General features: G+C 50.5%; 5 protein-coding genes across 5 annotated transcripts; 2 read left to right on the forward strand and 3 right to left on the reverse strand.

The window, feature by feature from the left end:
- The first annotated feature begins 1,170 nt into the window (after positions 1-1,170).
- LOC100907177 (cytochrome P450 3A56) lies at positions 1,171-4,004 on the forward strand. The gene is made up of 8 exons (XM_003744502.2): positions 1,171-1,292; positions 1,471-1,717; positions 1,893-2,015; positions 2,155-2,392; positions 2,482-2,624; positions 2,716-2,951; positions 3,044-3,241; positions 3,438-4,004. The coding sequence occupies exons 1-8, from the start codon at positions 1,237-1,239 to the stop codon at positions 3,823-3,825; spliced, it is 1,629 nt and encodes a 542-aa protein (XP_003744550.1). The 5' UTR covers positions 1,171-1,236; the 3' UTR covers positions 3,826-4,004.
- Positions 4,005-5,825: 1,821 nt separating this feature from the next.
- LOC100900067 (cytochrome P450 3A12) lies at positions 5,826-8,490 on the forward strand. The gene is made up of 7 exons (XM_003744535.1): positions 5,826-5,996; positions 6,144-6,266; positions 6,409-6,646; positions 6,763-6,905; positions 6,998-7,233; positions 7,786-7,983; positions 8,097-8,490. Exons 1-7 carry the CDS (start codon positions 5,826-5,828, stop codon positions 8,488-8,490), a joined length of 1,503 nt encoding a protein of 500 aa, XP_003744583.1.
- Positions 8,491-11,146: 2,656 nt separating this feature from the next.
- On the reverse strand, positions 11,147-13,195 carry LOC100907319 (acylphosphatase-2). The gene is made up of 7 exons (XM_003744503.1): positions 13,045-13,195; positions 12,734-12,821; positions 12,529-12,590; positions 12,381-12,397; positions 12,176-12,285; positions 12,023-12,062; positions 11,147-11,367 (listed from the first exon to the last, which is right to left on the reverse strand). The coding sequence occupies exons 2-7, from the start codon at positions 12,811-12,813 to the stop codon at positions 11,293-11,295; spliced, it is 384 nt and encodes a 127-aa protein (XP_003744551.1). The 5' UTR covers positions 12,814-12,821; positions 13,045-13,195; the 3' UTR covers positions 11,147-11,292.
- A 416-nt stretch (positions 13,196-13,611) lies between these two features.
- Positions 13,612-15,893, reverse strand: LOC100907462 (uncharacterized). Its single transcript, XM_003744504.2, has 5 exons — positions 15,756-15,893; positions 15,414-15,540; positions 15,076-15,199; positions 14,863-14,998; positions 13,612-14,108 (listed from the first exon to the last, which is right to left on the reverse strand). The coding sequence occupies exons 1-5, from the start codon at positions 15,868-15,870 to the stop codon at positions 13,960-13,962; spliced, it is 651 nt and encodes a 216-aa protein (XP_003744552.1). The 5' UTR covers positions 15,871-15,893; the 3' UTR covers positions 13,612-13,959.
- Positions 15,894-16,945: 1,052 nt separating this feature from the next.
- LOC100900210 (multidrug resistance protein 2-like) lies at positions 16,946-19,560 on the reverse strand. Its single transcript, XM_003744536.2, has one exon. It carries the CDS (start codon positions 19,558-19,560, stop codon positions 18,160-18,162), a length of 1,401 nt encoding a protein of 466 aa, XP_003744584.1. The 3' UTR covers positions 16,946-18,159.
- Positions 19,561-20,528: the final 968 nt, after the last annotated feature.

The following is a 20,528-nucleotide window of genomic DNA, read 5'->3' on the forward strand; positions in this document are numbered from 1 at the left end:
GGGGCGGCCTAGATCGGGTCCTCGCTTGGGGCTCATTCCCAACACGGCGACTCGCTCCTATTCCTTAGTATTACGAACTCTCAATCTGAAGCCCCCTCTTTTGCGGAAGCGCCTGTCCGCACCGTTTACTGAGGAAAATCCTGCGATACTTATTCAGTCGAGGTTCCAATTGATTATATTCATCCTGGAGTTCTGCATCGAGCTCGAAGGGCTGGTGAGCTCTGAATGATCGCGAGCATGGATTCGGTCGACTTCTCGCTCCTCGTCTGCTCGCCAGACACATGAGAATTAAGAGAACCGCTATGACGGTTTCTAACCCGACGCTCTGGAATGATGCGGGATACGGGAACCGCTCGTTCACTTGGATTCGAGCGGGTTACATGGAGTGTTATCTGGAGGATAAGCGCCACAGAATCGCGATAGAGACCGAGGAGTTCAGGAGCACATTCACGAGAAGAAATCTCAAGCTCACAAGTTTTCATTGATACGATGTGGTTGTCGGAGCTCTAATCGATATCGGTAATTTTGACAGAAGAGATCGATCATCGATTCCGACTCATGATTCTGGTGCTCTCCGTCGCGCATTGCCTAATGAGACATGAGACTCCTGATGCCTCACCGCGAATGCATCCGATGTCCGTGAGCCTTGATGAGCTGCGAGAGGTGACCTTGAGCCCTTATGACTCAGGAGGCAGAGGCTGATATCTTCCCTCAAAGTCCGGAAGCTCTCTCTCCAGGGAGATCCTGGTTCAGTGTCCTATCTGGTGGCATACAGTAGCCCCAGAAAAAGAGCTTAACGGCTCACCGCCGCGGAGCTCACGAGTAGTTTTCGCCCGTCTCTAAAAATTTCGAGATTGACTGTCGCTTCTCTCTAATCCGGCTGTTTCGAGACTCTGAACCGGCGCGGCGTCACAAGCCCCCAGTTTCCTGGCAATGCTCAGTGCTATCTTCGTCGAGACTTCAGCTGTGGGGGGAAGATTTCGACGGGCGAGCTGACGAGAAGAACGTCAAAGCAAAAGGAACGCCCCGAATCAATACGTGAACTCTGCGTCGCTACCCAGCGAAAACTACTCCAGGACGGATTATGGAGCGCAACGTGATCCATTCGAGGACGTAGAGGAGAGGGAGATACCGGGGGGACATTTAAGCGACCGTCCTGGAACCTGCTGCAGAGTCGATACCGGCTCGCGGCCTTAAAATCAGAATACTCTGCCGTGGGATAATTCTTCGTGAACGATGCTGTTCGCGGTACTCAGCACCTTACTAGTCGCGTACTTCGTGTATTGTCTAAGGTGAGTTCTCGCTTTTATTCATTCATGCATCGATTCCGATAAATGAGTGTGGTACATTCAATGAGGGGTAGGTGTCCAAAATGCGCCAATCGGCGTCGGCTCGAGACTCGGCGATCATCGCTCCCCTCCGAAACTTCTTTAGTCCAGTTTTAGTGATTCTGACCGTCCCTACATCCAGATGGCGTCTCAAGGTTCTGAGTATCTTCCGGCGGCTCAACATTCCGGGGCCGTCTCCGAGGTTCCTGTGGGGCAACATGTACGAAATCTATAAGCATGGTCATCTGGTGATGCAGAAGAAATGGCACGAGCAGTACGGACCCGTGGTCGGCTTTTATTTTGGGCTGTTCCCTTGCCTTCTCGTGTCCGACACAGAGCTCTTGAAGAGAATTCTGCTGAAGGACTTCCATAATTTTGCTGATCGCTCAGTAAGCTCTCAAAGCCTGTTCGCGGGAAGTATCATTGTCGAGCTGAGTGATTTGAATACACGAAGAGATAAGATCCCGCTGCCGATGTCTCGGGATTTGTGAATGTTTGCAAAACACCGACCTTAAGCCCGAGAGGAACAGAAGGGATCCTAAAGATATCGCTTTTTTTCTCCAGCACATAATCAGCGGCGAGAATGGATCTATCATCGATGATTCTCTCCTGACGTTGAAAGGGCAACGTTGGAAGGAAGTGCGGTCTACTTTGACACCTTCCTTTACTTCAAAAAAGCTCAAGAAGGTCAGATCGCCTTCCCTCATCCCTCTTCGAGTCGATTGGGAATCAGAAGTCCCATCGGCTTGATCTGGGTTCAGATCTCTGCCATTCCCCGAGTCCTCCCTCGTCGAATGCAAATCACAATGATCTCCTCGATCCGAAGGTGACTCCCGAGGTCAGCTCGGCCGCAGATGAGTTCATGAAAAACGTGGATAGACATTTCGCGGAGGACGCTGAGTGCGATTTCTACGAACTCTTCCAAGCACTGACCTTAGACACGATATGCAAGACTGGGATGGGTGTCGACTTCGAAATCCAGAGCAATATCGACAACTCGGCAATACTCCGGCAAGTCAAGATGATGCTCGCTTACCAGATCGATCTCATCCTGCTCATTATCGGTGAGTGTGGAATTCTGAATTTCTTACATCAATATCACACTGGCCCTCCAACAACGAGAGTACGAAGCGACGTCTCGATTCGAAAACAGTCTCGTTCCCCTCGCTTCTACAACTTGCGGGCAAGCTGCTCACGGCACTGGCCCAAAGAGCGAAAAACTCCGGTCGGGACCCGATAGTGAAACTCAAGCAGCAATGCGGTGATGTTGTCAAGCTCAGAAGATCAGATACTGAGGTAGGCGGTGACCACTTGAGAATGGAATCAAGCAATTCGGAAATCAGATTGCCCTTCCGGAGCCGACCCAAACATTTTACGGCTCTCGCAGAAATCGGAACGCTCAGATCTTCTGCAACTGATGATGGACGCTCAGAATACGGTCGCACACGCAACGGATCTGAAATCAATGATTGCTGGAGACGATGCTGAAGCGGTGGAAGCCGAGGCCAGTTTGAAGATTGCGAAAAAACAGAGCATCCCATCGGAATGTCCTTTCGCTGGGAAGCCTAAAGGGCTCACCGACAGCGAAGTTATTGACAATGCCTTGCTCCTCTTGTTGGCCGGGTTCGTGGAGGGGATCCCAGGAATTTTCGTATGGGGCTTACTTCATGTCGGTCGATCATCGTCTGATACCTTCGCCCTTCCCCCCTCAACAGATACGAAACGACGTCGTCCTCGATGGCGTTTATGACGAAACTGCTCGTTCGTTTCCCCGAAGTCCAGGAGCGCATGCGGGAGGAGCTTCTGGACGCAACTGGAGGTGGGAAGGTTTTCGATTTCGAGCGTCTGCAGCGATGCCAGTACACTGAGGCGGTCCTACAGGAAAGTCTGCGCATGTACCCACCGATCTACTTGTAAGTTGTTCGGAAACTCGACCAAAACCTTGCAGTATCCTCAACATAATCCATGTCATGAGTTCTCTAGGCTGGACATTCCGTCGGAAGCATATGATTGAAAAATCACATAAGAGAGACTTAAACGCTACCGTGGTCCCAAAACATGTGACTCGCGGAAGAAAATTTTCCGTCAAATTCTCCTTGGTTCCCACAGCTTGACAGCGCGCGTTGCTGCCGAGGAGATCAAGTACGGCTCATTGACGATCCCGAGAGGCATGAACATCTTTTCCTCCGTGAATCAGCTCCACTACGACGAGGACGTATTTCCCCTTCCATACGAGTTTCAACCCGAACGCTTCCTGCCTGAGAACAAAACTCCGGCCATGGCTTGGTACTGGCAGCCTTTCGGCATCGGTCCCAGGAACTGCATCGGGATGAGGTTCGCTCAGATGGAAATCAAGTTGACCATGGCGAAACTTCTCACGAAGTATCGCATGACCTCCGAATCGGAGCCGGAACACGAAGCATACATCGAGACTCTGGTGATGCCCGTGCTACAGCAAATCAAAGACCCCGTCAAGTGCAAACTGCATTTGCTCTGACGTATCGATCGCGTCCGTCTGACGGAGTCACCCGTCGGCGCAGGCATCAGTGTCGCTTCATCGACTTTTCCGACCGCGAAACATCGCAATTTGAGAGCGAGCTCGACTCCCTCGCGATGCCTATTGGAACCTATAATCGGAGAGGTTCCGTGTCTGGATAAGAATAAAGTCAAAAGCTCGGCTCCGTTTAGATGCTTATTTCATGTGTCAGAACCCCATCAATCTATTCACACTCGTTGTCGGTTCCGACTTCGTGAATCAGAGCAGTCTATAAGGGTATGGTCCATCCTGAGCTCAATCAGAATTAAGTCAGCGAGGGTCTTCGGGAGACACGCTCTTGATTTTGCTTTCCTGGGCGATGGCGGGTGATGGAGCCGACTAGTAGAAAGTCGAGCTCCGAACGAGATCTGCACAATGCCGGCAGATTGTGGAGACATCGTTGCAATTTGCCTCGATCGTGATCTCTGCTGTCCCGGGGAGGCTTCAGAGGGAAACTCCCGGAAATGGGTGGAACGAGTTTATGACGAACAGATTCCGCAGACTCGGGAACTGCTCTTGTTCGCTATCAAGCTGAATCCATTCCGCGATTCGTTGCGTCCTTTCTGACGATGCGATGGACGAACTTAAAGCGATCGAAAGCATATCATGAGAGACCGAGTCGAGGCCCTGGAACGTCGACGAGCCACGTTCCGTGAGCTCTCGCCGCAATCCCCTCGGCTTGGGCGCTTATTTCGGCTGATCGGAGGTATATACTTGAGCCGTATGATAATTCTTCTGTGACTCTGGCAGACGTACCTATGCATATCTGTCGTGTGGGGACAGAGGATCTCTTTCGGATCCGACATCTACCGCATGAGTGTCCTCTGTATCTTCTTGAACGACTGTTTTACTCGGTCGGTACTCCCCTTGTACCAGACATTCGTTTCGACGGTCCGAGATTCCTTCATGTGAGAGTTTCGCCCCCAGAGCGTGAGATTCCCTCTCCTTTCCCCCCAGTCGGATTTTGGGAATGATGATCGTGGCCGTAGCCGCCTCGGGATCTCTACCACGCCGGTCCGTCTAATTCCTATAATATCGAGTAAAAAGCGATAGTCGGAAAAGTCATATTGGGAGGAGATACTGTACCTTTGAGACTCGCATATGGGAGACCTTCCGTTCTCTAAAGGCTATGCTAGGCCATGCTAGACGGGAATTCGGTCCTCACAGGGCCAGCTGTAGAAGTCCTCTGTCTGATGGGTGTCTATTTGGGGAACTTTAGGGTCCTGATGACTGCGTTTGCCTCAGATGTTAAATAGAACGAGGTAGCGTAAATTCAAATCGCGGCTTGTGGGCGACGCGATGCCTATTGCCGCTCTGTAGCTGGGTCGTCAGACTTGGAACATATCATCGCCATGGGAAAATATCAGCATCATGAACAGCAACATCCCTCAAGAGCGTCAACGTATAATTAAAGTCATACCCAGCAGGCCTGCTTCACACGATTGCAAGGGCGTTGTCTCTTTCCTAGGCAACAAGTGTTCCAGAGCGGATCGGAGCGCTGCCCAGCTAAGGACCCGCTCCAAAATTCATTTCGTGGACTGACCCTCCAATGGATACAATTCCTTCGCTCTTCGTAGCACTCCTCGTCGGCTTCATCACTTATTGCATAAGGTCAGAGCCTTTTCGACGGATGATTTTTGCTCGCGGCATGCAATTGTCCCGGACTCCGAAATCGCTCTCCGTCTGGAGTCTTTCGGAATATAGATTTGCAGACGTATGCCGAAATCTCGTCGATCTACAACGAGCCGTCTCGCAAGGGTTCGCCCTTGAGATCTTCAATCACCCGTCGGCTGCACGTCAAATCGAATGCACGGTATTGGTTGTTTGCCGCCGCGGAACATGTATGTAGTTCATCCCCTGTAAGCATGGGAATATCCATTCACAGATGGCGCATCCACCGGCTGAAAACATTCGATCGGCTGAAGATTCCGGGTCCGACTCCGAGCTTTTTCTTCGGAAACATGTGGGAGATATACCGAAACGGTCACCTGGTGATGCAAAGGAAGTGGCACCGACAATTTGGACCGGTTGTCGGTTACTATTACGGACTCGCGCCTGTGGTTATCGTTGCGGACACAGAGCTCCTGAAACAAATTCTTCTCAGAGACTTCCACAAATTCTCTGATCGCCCGGTGAGTGCCATCTCCGAGTGTTTGCGAGGTTCCGATAGGGGCTGTGTGCTCGCAAAACTTTTCACCTACGAAAGCGAGCCGCCTGCGCATCGAACTTGACCCCGCGATGAGGGAAAATAACCGATGGCTCGTTTGACATGTCACCAGCCGATTATCAGTGGTAAATTCATCGGTGGATTGGACGACAGCCTCTTATTTCTCAAAGGACAGCGTTGGAAACAAGTCCGGGCAATCTTGTCGCCGGCCTTCACGGCGAAAAAATTGCGAGAGGTGAGCTAGCGGTGCCTTGCGCCCGGCCATCCAGTGGAAGAAGAAGGCATACGGAGGAAATAACTTCTCTAGACAGGAGAAATAGCTTCTCTGTCTGAGATCCGTTCACGATTCTCGCTTTTCCTTTACCCGTTTCGTCCAGATAAGCCCTGTGATGCAGACTTCTATAGATGATTTCATAGAGAACATGGACAAGGATTTTGAGAATTCTAAAGAGTGTGAGCTGGCGGCACTCTTCAAAGCCATGACCTTAGACGCGATTGGTAAAGCTGGAATGGGTCTGGACCTCAATGTCCAGAAGGATTACAAAAATTCGAAGGTACTCCGCGCAATCAGCACGATTCTATCGATTGAGGTGGATATTTTCTTCGTGGCTTTCGGTGAGTTAACACCAGCGGAGATCCAACCGCTCGATTCCGAGCGTGTTGTGTCCGGAGGAATGAGAACGAAGAGGAACGAATTCATAATTCAGAATTCTGTCTGGAAATCCGTACAGCTTCACTCCCTGCGCTCGCGAAACTTCTTCGACATGCAGTATGCCAACTCTGGTATCTCTGGCTGAACTCTTTTGAGAGCCCCATCGGCGCTCTCCAGAGACAGAGCCGTGAAGTCGTAAAGTTCCGGAGATTGAACCCCGAGGTGAGAGTCAGGCTTGCCAGACTGAGGTGGTCACCTATCCAAGTTCAACGAGCGTCCCTTGTCTTCGAACTAATTCTCTCATTTCTAACAAGAAATCGAAACGCTCAGATCTGCTTCAACTCATGATGGATGCTCAGGTGTCAGTGGAATCCTCTACTGATCTCACTTCATTGATCGCGGGCGACGGAGCAGAAGCCGCGGAAAACAGAAGAAGTGGATCTATGGCGAAGAATCGGAATCTCCCGTCGGAGTGTCCCATCACAGGAAAACCCGAGGGGCTAACGGACAACGAAGTCATCGACAATGCCTTCCTCATGTTACTGGCCGGGTTTGTAAATTTACAAACGATCAGACGCGCGAACTTAAAACCTCCCTAGTGACATCGCATCTCTAGCATGAATGAGCCCACCGAGACATGCCACGACACTGAGATCCGACTCGGGTTTTGCTCGTTTCCCGTATCATTTCCCTTCATTCTTAAAGCTTCTCCTCTGTCGTCATATTCCTCTCACCTCCACGGAGCTCGGACTATCGCATCCAGAAAACTCAATAACGCCCTTGGGGTCTTCGGGACACTCCTCCCAAGTCTCCTCAGCGGTCAGCTGATAGTGTGGGGGATCCCGCTCTCTTTCTCCGAGCGTTCGAATTGTGGTGTCTCGAGCCCTGCCCTAATGCTTGAATATGGAAGGGCACATCGCATGTGAATAGCAAGCCTCTCATAGCCGTTCGAGGTCCACCGAAACATACTCCTGAATCCTCACGGCGAAGAGCTGAGCCGTCCACGATTCTCGAGAGAACACGCTCCTCAGAAAGCCAGACATGTGCTCTTTTGGGAGATGATTCCAAAGCGTTTAATTGTATCGATTTGTTGCTTTCACAGTTTTGAAACCACTTCCACAACGCTAGCATTTCTCGCGAAAATGCTCCTCCGATTCCCTGAAGTTCAAGAACGAGTGCGAGAAGAACTCGTAGAGGCTACCGACGGTGGAACAGCGTTCGATTTCGAGCGCCTGCAACGGTGTCAGTACACCGAAGCTTTCATCCAGGAGACCATGCGGATGTATACTCCTTTCTTCTTGTGAGTTGAGAATATACCAATGGAGACTCCAGACATTCAAGTTCTGGATTCTTTACAGCCCGATTCGCTGAACTCATATCGAATGTATTATCTCGTCTCTCTGTTTTCGACAGCTTCACTGCTCGAGTCGCGAACGAAGAAGTGAAGTACGGCTCAATGACAATCCCAAAAGGCATGAACGTGTTTTCTTCTATCGAAGAACTGCATTACGACGAGGCGGTCTTTCCTGAACCTAATAAGTTTCGACCAGAACGATTCCTACCCGAGAACAAAACTCCCGCCATGGCGAAGTCCTGGCAACCTTTCGGCGATGGACCGAGGAACTGCATCGGCATGAGGTTCGCGCAAATGGAGATGAAGCTGGCTTTGGCTAAGCTTCTCGTGAAATATCGGATATATTGCCCGGATGAACCGAAACACGATGCCCGAATCGAAGTCTGTGTTCTGCCGGTTCTTCAGCATCCGCTCAAACATCCTCTCAAATGTAGATTAGAACGACTCAGCTGAGGGGTCTCCTTGTTCTCCTTTGATTATTATTCATGCTAGAATAAAGACATAGGAAATTACCGCAGCGATTTCCTCTCGTGATTCGATCGAGAAAGTTGGGAGAGGGTGGATCCTGGAACGCTTCAAACGCCGAGAGAAGTGATTTCAAATGTGTTTTATGATTCTCATGACGTGAATGACTCCGGATTCGAGGTCGGGCAGGAGCGAGAGTTACTACGATTCGCATATCATGCAAGAGACGAGGGTTGCCGGGAGGAATCCCGGACCCGGTTGGACGTACTCCCATGCTTCTCGTTGGGCCATGTGGACTATTTTTCGGAGCGTTCCCCCGGTGTTCCTCAAAGTAGAATCCCCCGATATCACATGTCTCTTCAATGGATCCCATCCCATTTATATTATTTTATATTATTATATGTATGTGTAAACGCCGTCTGTCCGTCACGTTGAGGTCCACGGCAGCTACCCCTAGGAAGGGTGCGATCGATTAAGTCATCAAAACAAACTAGGAAACCTCCTACTCCAAGAGAACCTTGAGGGCCCGGGTTCCCCCAGCGTCCGCTTCGGGCTCCCCATTTGAGAACCACTGCTCCATGACACTAGAAGCCCGGCATCCTTTCGTGCTATCCTGCTCACTAAGTCAGCATTCTACTGAATAAGGGGATAAACAGCAGCGCAATCTGGCGAGAGGGAACTATCAATCGAATAGCCTCTCCGTTGAAAGCAATCATCTTCCGCCAGCTATTCGGAGGGAAATTACTCATTTTATCCGTAGATTCGAATAGCGAGCGAAGGCAGCAGATAGGCGTGGTGGACCAGAGGAGGAACCGACGTCGGGAAAGTCTTAGGCATTGCCGAAGGAGGCAGGCTCGATTGCGGGCGAGGGAGAGCTTCCTCTAGACTCCAGAGTTAGTCCACAAACTTCTTTAGAGCTGTGAAGGGCGGGAGGGAGATGATTTGTGCCCGGAGTCGATCTAATATCGATGTGCGCGCGCGGAATATGCATCGTTGCAATAATGTGAGCTGTAGAGTCGGTTGATCAGCAGTCGAAAGCGAATTAGAGCAAGCCTCGATCACGCCCAGCCAACCCGTTCCCATAGCTCTGCTCACGGTTACGATGCCGTCCGACTGATGTCGCGAACCATCAAAGATCAGACGGATTATCGAGCTCTGAGCTGGGGAGCTTCCTGCTTCCTGCCACGAGCCCAGATTTTTGGGCTGCAAGACAGCGAGGAAGGAAACTGTAGAATGACGCCGTCGATGCCATTTACCCGTTGGAATGAGCATTGACATCCGGGAATCTAGGCCTGTCATCGTCACCGAGATGGACTAAAATCACCCCAACCCTCACAGAATGTCACTCGATAATTGAGCCTGACAAGGCTAAGCTCGTCTCAAGCTCGAACAAAGCCTGATCGACGCCGGAGCCCATACGAGTGCAAGAGATCCGATTCTTCTCTCGGAGTTGCCGAAAAGTAAAGGTGACCCCTCTCTTCTCAGGAATTTGTAAGTGATTTCTTTCGTGCATATTTACGCCCTGAGATATTCATGCCTTCTGGTCGGCGGCTTTCCCGAAACTCAGCGGTATCCTGACGTGGGAGGCGGCAGCAATGTCAGCGATTTATAAGACACGACGAGCTTCCAGATGCTCAATATCATAGATGTCGTCTAATGCGGAATCGATTGTGGCTCGTTGAATGGTGTGGTCTTCGAAGAGTTGCCGTTCCTCCGCAGATCTTGTTTGCAGATGCCTTCTCGACAAGGCTCATTGAGCATGGAGGGAAACCTCCGAGATGTACACATGTCACGCAGCAGTTTCTGGAGGAATTTATTATGTACATCAATCGCCGAAGCCAGCTGGCGAACCAGAACATAATTCGTCAATCGAAATGGGATGCGATCTGAGAGTCAGGTTTAGCCGTGATCTAGATACGTGATCTCGAAGGCGGGGAGGAGATCGGGTTCACTCTCCGGGAGCGGATTGGAAAGTTCCGTTTCTCACCTCTCCCGGTGGCTCGATTGTACGATACAGAACTGGGCTCTGCAATTACTACCCGTGATCTGTGATTGAGGGGGCAGGGATTTGAACTCACTTTTTGATTCGATTGAACTCACTTGAAGCTCATACTGAGCTTCATAAGCCAAATACTGACGTTCGTTGCCCAAGACCTCTCGGCAAAGCAATGACGGATTGGTGCGACGGGAGTATTTGTTCCTTGGAGAGATGTCGGGACGGGGGACCGCTGCCCAACCGAATAGTCGCTCGTGACCAGGAGAAAAGAGTCCGTCGGCGAAATCACCAGCAGTCTTAGTCTGAAGCGGTAACTCTCCCAGAAAACCATCTATTCCTAGCGAAGACTTCGTCTTGCAAATCCTAGTTTCCCCGAACTCCTTCTTACCGATCAGGTTGGTGTCGAACTGACATCCTGCTCATCCAAGTCAATCGCTGGCTCGTCAAGTCGAAGCTGCTCCAAGGAGCTACCTGGATGGATATTATCACTTAAAGCACACTTCTCCGGGTCCGTTTCGGAGGGGTGATGAGTGAAACATCGACATTCCGTGCCCAGCCGCCACGACGCGGGCCAGGTTCATTGGAGCTGTTGTGAGCTAAGCGTCCGAAGAGAGGGGCAGAAACGACAAAGAAAGAGACGGAAATCTGCCGAGATGAACCTTTCCGAGACTCAGATGTTTATTTTCAAGGAAAAATCGTCACAGTGTGTATGCATAAAAAAAGGATGTGCCTCCATTTGTACACGATACCCTGAACCTTCGAGGATGTCCAGGGACAATGACCGTAGTCTCAACTCAGAATCTCAAAGAGAAGTCGCGCATCGTCAAACCGTCAATGATCTGCCAGTGTCGGAGTTCCAAGCGACTGACCTGAGAACGTAAAAGATGTGAGACTTTCGAGATCGCTAAGAAAGCTTTCGAGAATGAGGGCTACGGAACATGCAACGATATAATTCCGTGATCGCGGTATGACGACCGGTACAACCGTAACAGTTACTTCCTGTGATTGAATGGATTTTGGATGGCCAGGAGATCTAATGTACCAGGAATGGACAAATCGGTACAGAAACCGCTTCCGGAAGATACTTTCTGTCGAAAAGTCGAAGATTCCAATTCTCGATACCGTAAATATTCTAATGGTGGCGCGGACTCTAATATACGGAAACTCTTCAATAAACGGGCAGGTTGCGGATGATTTACGAAATAGACAGGCAGTCTCCAATGAACTGCTCTTTTGGGGAGGCAACTGAGCTCTCGGGTCGCGAAGATCGAAAATCTCCTCTCGCTGCTGCTTCTTGGTATGCTTGCGATGGATATCCCATCAACTCAATATAGTCTAGCAATAGGAGTGACCGGCTTCGATTCACTCGTTCGGGGACGGCAGAAACAGACGGACAGTTTCGTCTAATCGGGCAGGTTTCGGATGGCCGAAAAATAGTCGGATATGCCCTCCAATCAGGAAATTTACGGTATATTCACTCTCCCAGTATTCATTCTATTATCACGAGGGCTAAGAAAGACCCACCTTCGCACCAGGAGCGCCTTGAGCTGCGAGCCATTTCGCCCTGCAAAACGAACGTGTTCGAATCATTCTGCTCTCCCGCGGGCTCATTAATCATGCGGTCCCCTTCGGAATGCACGCTGTATATTTAGACCCTGAAATATTCAGCTCGCTCACATATCGTTCACGCGGTCCTTATCTCCCTGGAGCTGACCAACGACGGTATGCTTCCTAGAGCACTTCATCCATCCCGTGACTCCCAATTGCAGAGCTTTTTCTTTGGTGTACTATCCGTGCCACGAAGAAAAAAAGATTATGATCGGGGAATGGATTATTCGGGAATTCCCCGAGAACATCATCTCTCTAGGTGATCGATACTCACGGCTCTGAAGTTGAAACCTGAGCTCGAGGAGGAGATGGGGATGTTCATTCATTAGTGGATTTCTGGGTCCTCTGCCTTCCATAGTGATTCTTTCGCCGCGGAATAATAGTACGAATAGAGATTATCCTTCATGGTTTTCGAAACTTACCTTCCACGTCTCCGAATAGCTCGAAATCGACTTGCACCAGGGGTTCGTGCTGGACGAGTGCCCTGGAAAAGACGAATACTGAATTATAGTATTCCTTCGGAGCTGGTAAAGCCTCCCTACAACCTGCGAGTTCTGCACCCAATCGCTGCAGCTTAATCGGTCCCTCTGCCTAAAATTTAGGTAGAGTAATTCAAGAAAAACAAGCCTGTTGTTGACGTATGGGCTGTCCATGAGGCCGTATCGCGGCAAGTGGCGAGCACGGGGGACGTATACGGAGATCGGCATATTTCGTCCTGGAACGCATTCCTCAGCTGAGATAAGAGGTCTCCCGATTCTAGCTTCCAGATTCGTGACTCACGGCCGGACTCACAAGCGTGTCATAATTGCCCAGAATGCGACGCGGAACTCAGGTCTTCCTGACACTTGCTTCGACACCACGAATCCAAATGATTGTGATACGCGTCGCGGCTATCCGTGGCAGATCACAACGAGAAGAATTGTCGAGGAGTTACTCACCTTGTTTCACACGGATGAATATTAGCGGCAAACTGGAAACCGGCGGCTGGTGAGCGACCGCAGGAAAGAGTCGCTGTCTGAGCCTCCCTCGCTTTCGGACTCCCACAAAGGCAGTCGCCCTACCGCCTTAGAGTGTGCGGCAAAATGACCCTTCCCTGCTTTCTCAGGTGTTTGACGATACCGTGAAATCTTTGACACGGTGCCATCGATTCGGGGAATATGAGAGAACACAAAAATCGTGATGGCGTCCGGAGAGACTGGGTAGGAATGGTCAGACTGGATTTCGGATGTGCCGAGGTTGATTTCGCCACACCTTCACGAGCGCCATATAGGCGTGCAGTATGAGTCATATGATACCGGTGTCATGGTCCCTTCACAGCCTTGGCCACATAACTAAGTCAGGTTTCCCAACGACCCATCTTCAACTTGCTACATATCTCACGCCACAGACTTGTTTCAATCATGAAAACTATCGATCTGAGTAGGACGTTCCGATTTATTGGTTCGAGACTTTGAGCGGCTCCAGATTTCTTTCTTCCGTTGGAGAAGACACCGTAGGGATACTTCACAATCTGGATATAAAGATGAATCTTCATACCGATGCATCATCTCTTATGAGGGATAGATGTCGAAGATGTCGGAGTTTCATCGCAGTGCATTCGTCTCTCAGTCGGATACGATTTTTTTATATGAAGCCCTCGGCCTGATGTTGGGTCGCGGTGCATCAATAACTCCTTCTGAACCCAGACTATAATAGACTCATGCGCGCGAGCGATCCTCTTCTTCGAAGCTAGTTTCTCCCAGATACGCAGATGGGGTCGGAGAAGATGAGATAGGCCGAGGTACGAGAGACATGATGAGGCACACGCCGCCGATCTTAGTTCCGTCATTGATGTGATTGTGGAGGAATATTCTTCAAAATTGTCGCTTGAAGAAAGCGGGTCCCCCCAACATCGACGGAGCTGAAGGGTAGAATAGCTTCGAATTCTCGTCGCGGGGGCTGTCGTTCGCGAAGCTCATCAGCGAAACGTTGTATTGCGGTGAGACTCGAGCCTCACCACCCGCTGCAGAGGAAGCATACAATTTTATCGTCAAGTTCCTCGCACAAATTCCTGCTCAGCTGATCTATGGACTGCTCGCCGGAAAGTCAGCGCCGCGGCGTCTTGACAGTGAGCTTAAAAGACAGAATGCAGACGTTCTCTAGATACGGAGGTCGACTGGCGCTACCGCAGATCGCGCTTTGGGAGGTATCGTCCGGGAAGGACGCGCCGATTCCCAACAATACCCCGGTGAATCGTGGTTGTCCCACACCTCAATCCACATCGTCTCATTTGTGCATATGCGGGAAGAAATCAAGAAAAGACTCATGCGCATCTCCAAGCATACTCATAGAGCTCATCTTGCACCTATTCGATCACTGAAACGCAGCTCTCTGTCGAGGCTATGGCTCGACGAGAGCTTCCCGATGAGGACTAAGGAAGCCGGCAGGAAGAGGGAAATTGTTCGCCCGATTCTGATTGCGTCCGCCTGCTCTCATGGAATCGCAGCCGCGACCCCCAGAGGAAGTTACTTCAGCAGAGCTCCAGAAAGCCGACGGAAATAAAAATAGTAGGAACGTAATATCCGTTCCAGGTGCGAATCTTTCTCGAGACACGATAAGAGAAATCTCGAAGTATGATCAGAATTCTGGGACTCTATCCTCAGCAGAATTCTGCGGATCCCAGAGCGCAGTCGCAGCGGGACTCGAAAACGATCCCGAATCTTGTCGGGCGGCCCGTAGCGAACTTTCCATAGCCAGCTGAGACGGACCAGACGTACCTGCGATAGTCGTGTCAACAGGGTGCACCGTGACGTCAACATCTGTCGGATTTTTATCCGAGCCCTCGTCGTCGTCGTATCGTCCGCCTCCACGTGGCGCTGAACGTCTTCCAGTTGGCTTTTCCGGCGGAGATCTCTGTCGAGAAGAGAATGATGAGGAAATCAACAGATTGATCCCCAATGACTTCGCAAACATTTTCGAGCTTGACAAACCGCAGTTTTCTGACGTATCGGCTTCTCCCCGAAATCCACATTGGACTGAGTACCGAATTCGACATCCTCGAAGTCATCGTCTGAGCTCAGGAGTGCGTAAGGACTCTTTTGGCCCTCGCACAGTCTGGAATGCGAAATTCATTTCCCGTTTTTCGTCGGTCAGTCAATCTCGAGACGAATCGGACAGAACTCCGGTATGACAGAGGGACAGGGCAAATCCGGATATTTGCTGTCCAGCTCCGATCCCGGCTCTGAATCACATACGGTGGGGGAAAGGGTTGCTGATTTGGCATTTCCGATCACTCTAGAAGATCTTGACACCCCATCTCTGAACGCACCGTCTGAGTACTTGATCCACGCCGAGAAGGATGATCCACACGACAGGGATCACTCCGAGGAAGGCAAGCACCAAGACCATTCCCGGAACCCCCGCGGTTCCTTCCTGGAGAGCTCCCCATGCAGGTCCTTGGACGAGGTTGGGAAGGGAGAGAAATGGTTTATTAAACGGGATCCCTCACCCTGTATTCTCGGTAATGAGCTGCTGTTGTTCGAGGATACCATCTTTCGATTCGTAATCGTCAAACATATCTTCGAGATCGACTAGGCCAAAGACTACGGCCATGGGCAGTCAGGTTCCAGAGGGCATCCACGTGAAGGCGAAGTCCAAGATTTGCACTCACTGACATATGGCAGTACGGACTGCAGTCCCGCGAAAGCGATGAACGTTAGGACAAAGAAGAATAGTTTCACGCATCCTTGACGGAGCAGGCGCGTTTGTGAGCGCTTTCGAGCCATTGCGATCTCTGTCGCTCTTCTGTCGTGAGATCTCTGTCATAAAAGTCGACTTTCTGGGGGAGGAGTCGTTTGTGACATGTGTGACCACCTTATAACAGAGAAGAATCTGATGATCTGCGTGTAATCACGACAGCTCGAGCGTCACACGATTGCGGCAGTAATCACGGTGGGAATCATCAAAACTTTCTTGTTGTTGAATGTCTTTGCTATCAGGATTCTGCTCTTGGACTTCAGAGGATGGAGGGACGAGAGCGTCGAGCCCACTCCAGTGTTGAGACTTCTGCCCTGCTCGAACCGGGGATCGGAAGCACGACAATGAGGACTTCAGAAAAAAAACACTCGCAATAATTGAGAGGGTTGTAAAGGATTCCTCTGGGAAACAATCAAATCTGACGTAGTCCCGATTTGATCCCGGAGGTCAACAAGTGCCAGGAAGGCGTCACGCCGGCCCTCCATCCTGAACTGGAACATTATTCAATCTAGGCTCCGTATTGAATTCTACAGCTTGAGATCTCCGCGGACGAGAAGACTCGCAAATCGTGGAAGCGCTGCTGTAAAATATTCGAGCCTCTTAATAGCTCTTGCTTTTGTTGTCTCGGTCCGAGAGGATTTCGTCACCACGGACAACGATTTCGGCTTAGCCCGGCAACAGCCTCCAAGGTCAAGGTGGTTAGCGTTTAGGAATGAAGCGCTCACAAGATGAGGATTAGATAGACATTTCGTTCAAATCTTGAAATCTCGTGACTATGCTAGCTGAAGGATCCATGTCGGACTCCCCCGTCCCGCCGAGGTGAACTCTTTCATAGAATTTCGATTGCTTCGGAAGGACTACGCGCATCAGTTGAGGCTCCTGAGGAATTGACATGAGAACTCTTCTCCCTCGTCGTTCGGAATCACGAAATTCGACGTTCCAGCTCGTCGAATGCCGAGCTCCTCTCAGCGAAATCTTCATCCTCATAAGAGCATGTACACTACCCCGACGAAAAAATGATCTACCTAGATCTTTTCTGTCTCAAATTCTGTCATTCCCTCCGGATGCGCGGACATACAGTGCTTAGGAGACCCAACCGCTCAACATTGTTTACCTTTTATTGCATCAACATCCGTCTTGAGTTATCACAAGTTTTAATACATGATAAAATTCACGACATGGGGAAAATACATGTGCAAAGCATCTCCGAAACAGGCATCTATATTGAGCTATACAGACAGATGACTTCACATAATTTTCTTAGGGATAGTAAATCTCCACTAATCAAAAGACACGAATCGCGGGATGTCGTAAAACGGGATGCGTCTGCCAGGTTCCTATCCGGAAGCGTTGAATAACCCGAATTTTACGACCTGACGTGCAATTGCCTGGTACAGTCTTGTTCAACGCCGTCTCTCATCGCCGAAAGTCCCGGAGAGATGGTTCTTGCTCCTTCGCAGCGTTCGGGGGCGTCAATCATTGCCCATGGAGTAGGCCCATGGATGAGAATGGAGTCGACCCTGCATCCGAGACCAACGTACTAAGCCATCAGCATAGCGCCTCTAACCACTGCTCTTCAGAAGCTTCACTCTCCACTCCTCAATCGGGAGCCTTTCTTGTCAGGCTCTCCAGAGGAGATCCCTTCCGAATCTCAGGAGTATATTTTTCAAGAATAATGATCCGATAGTTGATAACAAGCGTCAGGAAAGATTTGGCTCTATGAGTATCGCCATTCTAGAGCTTCAGTCTGATAACTCCTAGAAAAGCGACTGTGCTCGGCATCTGTCGAGTGTATAATGTATGCGCAGGCGCACTCTTATGAAAGCGTCCCGCTCAATCTGGTCAGAGTATGCCGCCACGGATACCTCTGGAAATTCCGCCACGCGCTCATTCCGAGATAATCACCTGATTCGTGCGGCGCGAAATCATCCCGGTTAAGCTCCATGTTTAAATTTGCCTGCTGAATTTGCCCTTATTCTCGGCCCCGCTACTCGGAGCGATGAGGAAAATATCCTTCGAGGCTGGGCTGGAACGATTCCATTAGAGGCGATTCGAAGTTAAGCGATTCGAAGGCGATTCTACTCAACACAAGGACGAATAACGAATGTAAGATTCGTCAAAAATTCAGGCGAAAATGAAGAAAAAACTTCAGTATTCGATCATTGCTTCGACCGGAATAACTCTTTTCAGGAAACTTTTCAGGCGCCTCCGACGAGTTTCTTGACGTGGAATTCTGACGATCGGGCTCGGCTCTGAGTGGGTATCACATCCAATGGTGAGGCTCAGGGATACGGTCAGAGTTCTCGAGCAATGCCCTTTCAAGGTTGTCCTCGCGGATCTACGAGTCCGTCATCGACGACCGAGTCGTAGCCGGAGTGATGAACACTCTCATTCCGTAGCTCCGATAATCCTTCATCGAGAGAAAGGAAGAATCGAAGGTAAAGCAGCGTCAATATGGGCACAATTTGGAAAACAGCCCCGACAGCCATCCCGAAACCGGGGAACAAGGTGGTCATCGATCCAGGGAACAAGAGAATGATCCCCGTTAACACGAACGCCAGCGACTGTTGAGCGCCCATGAGTCCGAATATTTGACTCTTTTCGTTCTGATCCACGATCTTCGATAAGATGGATCGTACCGCCGGCATGGCGAATTCCGAAAACGAGAAAAAGGCGATCGTCAGGTAGAACATCCAGTCCTCGGTAGCGGCCGCGAGCCCGGTGAGTCCTAACAACCTCGACACAGCCCCAATGATTCCGGTCGTGGTGTCTCGGATGCCGAAGAATCGCAGACAAAGCGGTAGAACGATGACCAGCATAGAACCCTGCGCGAAAACCATGAATGCATGGTAAAACGAATATTTCGCCGGCTTCCAATTGACCGGGGGAGACGTCAAACGGGTGTAGGTGAGCTGGCTGGCGGTCGCCATACCGAACGCCAACATGAACGAGGAAAATATTAGCAGAACGAGAACGGCCCGTAAACGCCGCGCTCTCGGACGGATAACAGTTCGATACATGGACAGGAGGTGCTCCGTGCTCATGAACGATTCCGTGGAATGTCGCTGTCTCTCTTCCAGCGACTCTTCGGGTTCCCGGATGAACATTATCAAGTACGCGAGTCCTATGAGATGCACACCCATCTCCAAACAAAACACCACAGCGAAACTCGATCGAGGGAGCGCGTAACCCGCGATGTAGAATCCCAGGGCACCTCCAGTGAAAATCATGGCCTCCATGATTGCGATTCTGCCGCTCCGACCTTCCGACGTGGTCACGACGCTGATGATGCCGAAACAGGTGGAGCCTACTCCCAGAGTTCCGGAACTCAATCCTATGATGACGGCCGAAACCATCAGGATGAGGGGGGTGGTCTCGATGAAGATCGAAGCGATGATGAAAATCAGCGTCGACAAAATACTTCCGACGTATGGAATCACCATCATCTTCTTCCGTCCGTACTTGTCGGCCCACGATCCGAACCACAGTCCCACTACGAAGGTCACCGAGGAGAGAGCGATGTTGTAGGCTCCGATCCATGGAGTTGCTTCGAGGATGAGCTCAGCGCTCGGCTTCCCATCGCAGTTCAGCATTCCTGACACGAGACACACTTTCCGTCGGATGAGCTGTTGTACGAGGGAGATCTCAATCGACGTCGTCATGAAACTGAGGAAAAGAATAGGCTCGACGACGAACCTCAGCTTCTCGGACCAAGCCATCCTGCCAGTGCTGATTTGTGCTTCTCCAGGCTCGAAGCTCGGCATAACTTGTCTCCGCCTTAATCGCAGCCTTGCCCTGTCAGGCGGCAGCCAATCTCGTGAGATATTATCCGATAGCCCTGCGATTGTTTAATCGAAGCGATCCAAACCTCTCCCTCTGGAACTTCCGCAGAGAGTGATTCCAGACTGGGAGAATGATCCACTGTCTCTTTCCAGGGCTTATGAGCTGATTGCCGAGAAACCTGTGCTCGTTCAAATTCGCCACTGACTCATTCCAACGAGGCGCTATCGATCACCGGGAGCGCGGAGAATACTCAGAATGGCATGCCCCAAACTCCCCATTGATGTCGGCTGGGAGAATGCCGTGATTCCCGCGTCTCGGTCTTTTTCCGGAACTGGAAGATAACATCGTCAGATAGGGAAGGCAACTCCTGCACTGGGAAATCCGATTCAGGATTCCCAGGAGTTCGTCTTTGAGAAACTTTTCACCTTGAGAAGTGACATCAGTCATGAGTCGCTATTAGCAGTCAGTGGTTTACGGGATTTGTACTGGCTCTATCCACTCACCGTCTTCGACTCTAAAGATAATCCCCCAGGACGATGACTTTCTCGTCCAGGAATACTAGAATAGTCTACGAATTCCGAGGAAGCCATGTGATCGCCGAACCTCGTCTCTTCAATGACCGGCAGTGTGACATCAATGACGTTGAGGAAACACCGGACCACTCCATCGCCTTCGTAGAATTCGAGAACGAAAACGATATCGACCAGACCAACTAACTGACACTGGCCTGCGTAAAGGAGAGGAATTATTCCATCGGGAACACCACTTCTAGGTGTATACACAGGAGTGTACCGAGTTTACCGGTAGAGGTCGCTAGCTCCGATTGAGATTCGAATTCCCGCGCCAGACCATTCGCGTTTTTTTCATTAAACAATTTCAAGATTCGGAGCCATCTCACTCAGTA

Source organism: Galendromus occidentalis, unplaced genomic scaffold (genome assembly GCF_000255335.2).
Source record: "Galendromus occidentalis unplaced genomic scaffold, Mocc_1.1 scf7180000077470, whole genome shotgun sequence".
NCBI classification, from domain to species: Eukaryota; Metazoa; Arthropoda; class Arachnida; order Mesostigmata; family Phytoseiidae; genus Galendromus; species Galendromus occidentalis.